The sequence below is a fragment of the Elephantulus edwardii genome, unplaced genomic scaffold (assembly GCF_000299155.1).
Source record: "Elephantulus edwardii isolate Elephantulus edwardi_28Jun2011 unplaced genomic scaffold, EleEdw1.0 scaffold00079, whole genome shotgun sequence".
Classification (NCBI taxonomy): Eukaryota; Metazoa; Chordata; class Mammalia; order Macroscelidea; family Macroscelididae; genus Elephantulus; species Elephantulus edwardii.
The window spans coordinates 3,372,356-3,380,705 of NW_006399829.1; the positions used below are offsets into that span (position 1 = coordinate 3,372,356).

The 8,350-nt window shown below is 35.8% G+C and overlaps 1 protein-coding gene across 3 annotated transcripts in view; it reads right to left on the minus strand.

Annotated features, from left to right (window-relative positions):
• The window catches only part of RICTOR (RPTOR independent companion of MTOR, complex 2), a 177,652-nt gene that overhangs the window by 41,799 nt on the left and 127,503 nt on the right, over positions 1-8,350 (minus strand). For all 3 annotated transcript variants that reach the window (XM_006889545.1, XM_006889544.1, XM_006889546.1), the window contains 5 exons: positions 7,630-7,717; positions 7,264-7,354; positions 7,094-7,160; positions 6,878-6,958; positions 4,245-4,345 (listed from right to left, as the gene is read on the minus strand). In XM_006889545.1, the coding sequence (XP_006889607.1) occupies positions 4,245-4,345; positions 6,878-6,958; positions 7,094-7,160; positions 7,264-7,354; positions 7,630-7,717 (428 nt within the window). The remainder of the gene's footprint in view (positions 1-4,244; positions 4,346-6,877; positions 6,959-7,093; positions 7,161-7,263; positions 7,355-7,629; positions 7,718-8,350) is intronic.

Sequence of the window (8,350 nt, forward strand, 5' to 3'; positions counted from 1 at the left end):
CTATGCATACCATCAGGTGAAGTCCATGTGTATAACCTGCGTTTGTGTCTCTTATAAAATGTATTTGCAATGAATAAGTCATTGATTTTACAAACAAGTAGTAACTGATTTTTTCCTCCACAATGGATACTTTTTATAAATGCTTCTGAGAACTACATTAGGTCAGAAACCTGGTGGTGTGACTTGCTACAAAGGATTCTCAAGGCTATGGCTTTCCAGAAGCAGACTTCAGGCCTTCCCCTAAGGCAGCTCCGGGTGGATTTTAACTGGTAATTTTTCAGTTATTAGTTAAGCCCTTAACCAGGAATCTGTCAGAAACCTAGCTTCTTGTTATTTTCTTCTGGAAACTGTAAAGCTTTGCCTTATCACATTTAAGTTCTTAAACTACCTAAAACTCATGTTTGTGGATTGTAGGTGGTTGAAGTATAATTTCAACTTCCACAGAAAAGAATAATCAATGTTTATTCATAACCTCTAGTGCCCTTATTGATTTGTAACTTAAAAAATGAAAGAGTTTCTTTTACTTTTCAGGAAGCATGAACTGGGGGGGAGGGAGAGTGCAGGGAGAAAAGTGCAACAATGAATGAATGGAAACACTAAGTCTCTGTAAACTTTCATTAAAAGTAATAAAAAAAAAAGAACTAAAAAATCCTTTATTGTTATATGTGCTGGAAGAATTTAGTAGCCTTAAAACAGTGCCTTCAAAACTTCTGGTAAATATGAAGCAGAAGAAAAACGTAAAGACTTTAGGGTGTGCTCAAATTAGCAAGCATTACTCTTATTACCAGAACTTACTGAGCTAATAAAGAACATTTTTAAGAGGAAATCCCAAAGATGCACAATTCAAATCTACCAGCTGCTCCAGTGGAGAAGGATGAGAAATCTCCTCCTATGCGATTAACTACCTCTGAAAACCCGCTAAAGGGTCAGTTATGGGCTGTTTCCAACTCGAAAGCATACAACATTAGTATTCCTAATGAATCTTGGAGAAAAATCACCAAAATTTGCTCTATCCTCTATGTTTATTAGGATTTGAAAAATTACATTTTACAGCGTAACACCATTCAAGTAAAACTGATAGTCTAGTGGCATCCCACTACAATCAAGAAAGAAGCAGCAGAGTTTAGCATGTCCTTTGAGCCACAGACTACTATGGAAGGGAACCAGAGACCAGTGAGAGGCAGCTAAACTGTAACTGCAGTCCAAAGGAAGAGCCTAGCACCTTAGCATAGACACACACGGGTGCAGTGCAAGGGCGAGGGTGTCTGTTTGAGTGTGTGTGAACTCACACTCATGACCACATTTATAAGTGACAGAATTAAGAGTTTTGTAATACTTATCTTTTAGAATACTGAACCTTGAGACAGGGCCTAGGGTTGTAGAGTAGGTCCTAAAGACTGAGCATCAGAGGGAGGATCACCTGCAAACATGTCTGAGAAGCAGTCCTCGCTAAAAAATTATATCCTGCATATTCCAACCAGAATTGTAACCTGATGTTTCCCCTAATAAATGTTCATCATCACAGATGAAAAATCAGAAAGAGAGAAAAATCAGTCTAAATTTTCCATTACCAACAAAAACTTACGGTTGGAACTCATGTAGTCAGTCCCTAATGCTCTCAAGCCTGTAATACAGTTTCTGCCTGTTAAATAATAAAAATAACTTGTGGAATTTAAATAAATAAATGTATTATTTTATCTATATTAAGGTCCCTATATAGACTCTGCTCAGTTTCAGCAAGAAGGGTTGTGTCATATGCATAATGCAGATTGTTAAGGCGTCTAACCTCCAATACTGACGCTACATTTCTCATAGAGCCCATCTCCCGGATAATCTACTCTGTATGTAGATTGAAAAGATATGGAGATAGGACACATCCCTAGTGTACACCCTTCCCAGTATTGAACCATGCAGTGTTTCCTTGCTCTGTTCTGACAACTGCCCCCTGGTCCAAGTATAGGTTTCACATAAGCACAATCAAGTGGTCTGGGATTCCCATTTTTCTCTAAGTAAGCCACAGTTTGTTGTGATCCACAGAGTCAAATGTCCTTGCATAATCAATGAAACACAGATAACATTCCTCTGGTACTCTCTACTTTTCGACATTAGCTATAATATCCCTAGTACCACGGCCTTTTCTAACTCCAGCCTACACTTTAAGCAGTTCTCTGCTGATGTGCTGTTCCAGTCGTTTTTGGATAATCTTCAACAGAATCTTGCTTGCATGTGAAATCAATTATATTGTTCTATAATTTCTACACTCTGGTGGGTCACCTTTCTTTGGAATGGGAACAAATACAGATCTCTTCCAGTCAGTTGGCCAGGTGGTTGTCCTCCAAATTTCCTGGCACAACTTGGTGAGCACATCCAGGGCAGTGTCTGTTTGTTTAAATATGCCACCTGGTATGCCATCAATTCTTGGGGCTTTTTTTGGCCAATTCTTTCATAGCAGCTTGAACTTCTTCCTTAATCACCATAGGTTCTTGCTCACGAAATTTTTTTTCATAGCAGCTTGAACTTCTTCCTTAATCACCATAGGTTCTTGTTTCATGAAATTTTTGTGTCCACCAATTCTTTTTGACATAATGACTATATACTCTTTGCATCTTCTTTTAAAGCTTCCTGCATCATTTAATATTCTACCCAAATCATCCTTAAGTATTGCAACTCGAGGTTTGAATTTGTTCTTCAGTGCCTTGAGCTTAGGAAATGCTGAGCCAAGTTCAGCCCTTTTGATTTTCTGACTCCAGCTCCTTGTACATTTCATTGTAATACTTTGTCTTCCCACAATGTCCTCTGGAATCTTCTGTTCAACTCCTTAATATCTTGATTTCTTCCCTTTGGCTTGTTGGTGCTCTCGTGAAATATTTAGAGTTTCTTCTGACATCCATCTTGGTCTTTTCTTCCTCCTTTGTCTTTGTAATGACCTGCACTCTTCCTGGATGATATTCTTGATATTCTCTGACAGCTCATCCAGTCTTTGCTCATTAATGTCCAAGGCCTCAAACCTATTCCTGAGATGGTTTTAAAATTTGGGTGGGAAAGAATCAAGGTTAAATTTTGGTTCCTGTGAACTTGATTTAATTTTCCTCAGCTTCAGCTTGAACTTGCATATGAGCAGTTAGTGGTCTGTTCCACAATCAGCACCTGGACTCCTTTTCACAGGTGATAGTGAGCTTCTCCAGCAATTCTCTCTACAGTTGTAATCGGATCTGATTTCTATGCATTCCATCAGGCGAACTTCATGTGTATAGCCAGTGTTTATGTTTCTTATAAAATGTATTTGCAATGAATAAGTCATTGATTGTGCAAAATTCTATCATTCTATCTTTGGCTTCATTTCTGTCACCAAGTCCATGTTTTCCAACTGCTGAGCCTTCTTCTCTATTTCCAACTTTTGCATTCCAGTCACCCATTATAATTATTAAGGCATCTTGATTGCATGTTCGATTAATCTCTGGCTGCAAAACCTGGAAAGGGTGAAGCTACACTGTTCCTTGGAGGCAAGGATTCTGAAGCTTCTCGTGACATACTGTGGACATGCTGCAAGGTGAGATCAGTCCTTGGAGAGGGAAGTCATGCTTGTGAGGGTCAAAGGACAGCACAGGAGAGGAAGACCCTCGATGAGATGGACTGATTCAGTCACTGAGGTAATGGACAGGCTTGTCAGAGACAATAAGATTGGCAAGGGATAAAGCAGGGTTTAGGGCTATTGTACACGCAGATGACCCTACATTGCTTGCTTAAAGTGAAAAGGATGGACAATCTTCTGTGCAATTTAACACTCTGAAAATCTGCTGGAGTGTCAGCTATATGTAGGTTCCAACTCAACAGCACAGAACAACAAAAATACAAATGCTTATTATCACATTTGTAATGTAATGCTTTGTTGGTTTTTATGCTTAGTTAATTTAAAATAACTCACAGATAAAAGGGAGCCAGAGTTGCCCGTAAAAGAGCATAAAATAGTCTAAAAGGAAGTCAATCACCATTTTCAGTTTTCTGGCAGAAAGTCTATACCCTTGTTCCAAATCAGGAGAGAAAAAAGCAGTTTTTGCTATGTAGTAACATTTTGTGGCCTAAACAGAAATGACTAAATATTTTGAGAGGTATTTTTTCCTCCATTTCATAAAGCTTTTCTAAAAGAAAAACAAAACACAAAACACACTGAACACATGAATCTTTAAAAAAAATAAAATATATATATATATATAAAAAATATATCAATTTTGCTAGATACTTACAGTCTTTTCTCCTTGGGGATATCAAAGGATGCAGCCATATTCATTAGAGTTGGTAAACAGTGCAAATGATGACTATGTGAATGAGGAAGAATTGTATTTGCCTAAAATGAAGTATTTCACATAAATTCAGAAATAGTAATATTTTGTTATTGATTATTTATAACACTACTAAAGACTCTGAATCTAACCATTAATCTTTAAATCAATCCAATAACTTCACTGCAATCACAAAGGCAGGGGGTTTAAATCCACCAGCTGATCTGCGGGAAAAGAATGGGCCATTTCCTCCTGTGTTTTTACTCCCTCTGAAAACCTGCTGGAGGGCCAACTATGGTTCAGTTCCAATTTGGTGACACACAACAACAACAATATATACTTAGGGGAGTTGTGGTGGCTTTGTGGTATGAGCTGTGCTGTAATCCCAATGGTGCATGGTTAAATGCATTAGCTGTTCCATGGGAGAAGGATGAGCTATGTCCTCCTCCCTTGACATTTACTGCCTCTGAAAACATACTGCATTGTGAGCTATGTGTTGCTTCCGACTCAACAGCACAAAACAATACATACTTAGCAGAGAAGTGGTGTCAAGAAGCTGCACCACAATCCCACAGGGACGTGGTTCAAATCCACCAGCTGCTCCACAGGAAAAGGATTCATAATCTCCCGAGCTGCTTACTGCCTCTGAAAACCCTCTAGAGGGTCAGCTAAGGTCAGTTCCAATTCAATGGCACACAACAACAAAATCCATGGTTAGCTATCATTTTTAGCTCATCTACTTTCAACAATAGTGAGATTTAAGAAGTATAAAGATTACTTTTATTAGTAACACTATTCAGTAATTATCATGGATTTTATATTTCAATATTAAATTGCAATTTTAGTAGCAGTTAATTAGACTTAATTTTAACTAATCTAAAAGGACAATTAAAGCTTAGATCTATTACTTTCATTTTGAAAATAACATTTAAAATGCTAGAAGGAATATTAACAACTTAGGACGTGGCTTTGTAAATTTTAAAACCAACCTTCATGAAATAATAGGTTTCCCTTTTAAGCCAATAATCTCCCAAATAAGAAACTTATTAACCATTGCTTTCCAGACAATATCTTGTCACCAACATATTTCAACCAATGAAGAAAAAGAAATTCATTAAATGTAGTACCAAGAAGATAGAACCAATGCACTAGCAATAATATACTCAAGATGACTAGCTCTAACAGTGCAAGAGAATGTCAGAATTTCAGTGTAAGGGACAAAGGGAAAAAATGATATTTATAAGACATACTAATTATTATAAAATAAACAACTCTAAGTATGAATATTCTTCCTAGAAATAGTAAGAATAAAAATTAGATCTGAGAGTCATTAGATACTAAAATCCTTCACAGATAGGTTAAAAATATGAGCAAACGACTTAATAATTCATTGAAACAAATGGATAATTAAGATGAACTATGGTTTTGATATCATTATCTCATTCACACAATGCTAAGAAAAGAAAGTAAAGGGGAAATGGGGAAACAACAACAACAACATCACAATACTCTACACCAAAACGACAAGGTATAACCTATGAAGTAATACTTACAATGGGGTTATTCCTCATTTAATTTGCTTAAAATGGTTCTTTTTATTTACTATTTTATTAGCCAAGGATCTCTGGTGGTATGTTACATATTGCATAGCCAATCTTTTGATTGGCGTCAGGAGTTTGAACTCACTAGGCAACTCCATAGAAGAAAGATGGACAGCCTCCTCCAGTAGAGATTTACAGTGTTGGAAAGCTGATGGAGGGTAACTATGAGTCAGAACCAATTGGACAGCAGTGGGTTTTTACATTTACTATCCAGTAAGTAACCTACTAGGGTTCCTAAGTGTAGTGGGGTTCTATATTGGGTTGTGAACAGAAAGGTCAGCAGTTCAAACACACTAGATGCTTAAGAAAAAGAAAAATGAGGACATCTGTTACCTTTAAGATTTACAGCCTCCGAAACTAGATACAGGGTTGCCACAAAACAAGATCAACACCACAACAGTGGGGTTTTGAATTTAAGGAATCTAAAAATAAGAAATTTCTATCACGCAAACCTATAGAGTGTCTGGTTTGCTGGAAACTGAGAATAATGAGTTCACTTTCCCAGTTCCTGGTTTCAAGAAGTTACTGATGTTATAAAATTACGGCATAAAAATTAATGATTTCCATTCTTTAAAACTCAGATTAAAAAGAGTACAGTGCTTTTAAAAGACATTATATTTATAATTTAACACAAATCATATTGTTTAGGTACTTATTGCTACGTACCCATTCCAATGTTGTCTGATTGAGGTTTTACTTTTGTTATTTCTTCCTTTTTGAGAAATCTTTTATAAATAGACTAAAAATTTACAGAACTCAAGGGTTAACAATCGAAGTGACTGTAAAAGTCAAAGTTCATTTCTTTTTCTAAATGTTTTCCATTTATAAAACACATATATAACCATACAGACTATCAGGGGTCTTAATAATGAAAATTCAATTTTTTATAAAAATGCTAATTCCTTTTTTCCTTCAATTTTTTTTTAAAACAAACACCTTGCTCTGTAAATGAAAACTGAAGGTATGAAAAATACAATCAGAAGCTGCTAAACTTACCATATGTAAAAGTTCTCCTAAAAGAATTGTAGCTCTGACTGAGATATGGTCATCACTATTCGTTATCACTTCAACCAAACCCTTTAAAAATTAAAAGAGTATCAGAGGTGTAATATATAGAAACACATTTATACATCAGAAATTTCTGCTCTACAAGTATTTCATTAAAGAAAAAGATACAATGTAATGAAAAGGAAAAAGTCCATTATGTGTTACCTCCAAAAGTCCATTACGAATAAATGCGGAGAGTATCAATGCCAAATAATTATCCATGAGGTCTGGCCTAGAAACAAACAGCACAGAAATACTTTTCAGACTGTTTCACATATTAGGTAACTTAACAGAAAACTGAAAAAATTGAACTTATTTGTATACGTAATCTCTACCTGGATCTGGCGCGGTGAGGAAGAATTGTTTTTGCTTCAGCTGCTACAAAGCCATCTGAGAGCCTCCAACTGTCCTGGAATCTACCTGGATCTAAAACAATGAAAATCCAGTAGTCAGAGGATTATCCACAGTGCTAAATGTAGAACCCAGGGCTAGTCAATCTATACGTATCTTTTAAAATGCTGGTTAATGTTTCTACTTAGTTGATCCACCAAGACATGAAAAAGATACTCAATATTTAGTCTGCTATTTTTTTTTTTTTTTAGGGAATTTGTCTCAATCAGAAAAGTTCTCGTTAAAAATTTTCTGATATGAAAAAAAAAGTTATATGATATGAATATGCACAAATCCGTTTCGGTACTTACCTACACTGAGGAGTGCTTCTATGAACTCTTCAGTCACAACAGGCAGAGGAAGACGAAATACATCATAAAGTACTTCTAGCAGACCTCGCTGCAAAGCAAACAAATAGCTGACTTTTCAGGTAGCAAATATTTGTTTAACTTAAAATATCTTTTAATGTTTCACTCACAGAAAAAAGAAAATTATTTAAAGCAGAACTAATACATTTTGGTAAATTATTGCCTTTTTTTTTCTTTCACTAGAGTTAGCTACTGAATGTTTACTACAATAGAACTAGTAATCTTTTCCACCGATTTCTACTATCCCTACTTTATGCCTAAAAGAAAATCACATTTGATGGCTAAAAATAATTTAACCACGGTCAGGAAACTAGACATTTTTGAACTAGGGGTCGAAACTCAGTTAGCTAAACTCTAAATATGCTCTTTACCCAAGAGGCCATAAAGAAGTCAAGTGAGTTGCTCAAGCTTTTGTTTATTGCTCATAACTCTTGTCCTGTAGGATTATATCCTGATTTTATTTCAGATACTAAGCAAGGCACCCTAGACATTAAGTTTCCTTCCGACTTTAGGTGTGGTTTACATAAAGCAGCAGAAAGAAAAGGTCAAAAGAAAGGAAAAAAACCCTGGACCAGATGGTTTTACAAGTGAATTTTATAAAACATTTAAAGAAGAACTGTTACCAATTCTACATAAATTATTTCAGAAAATAGAAGAAGATGGA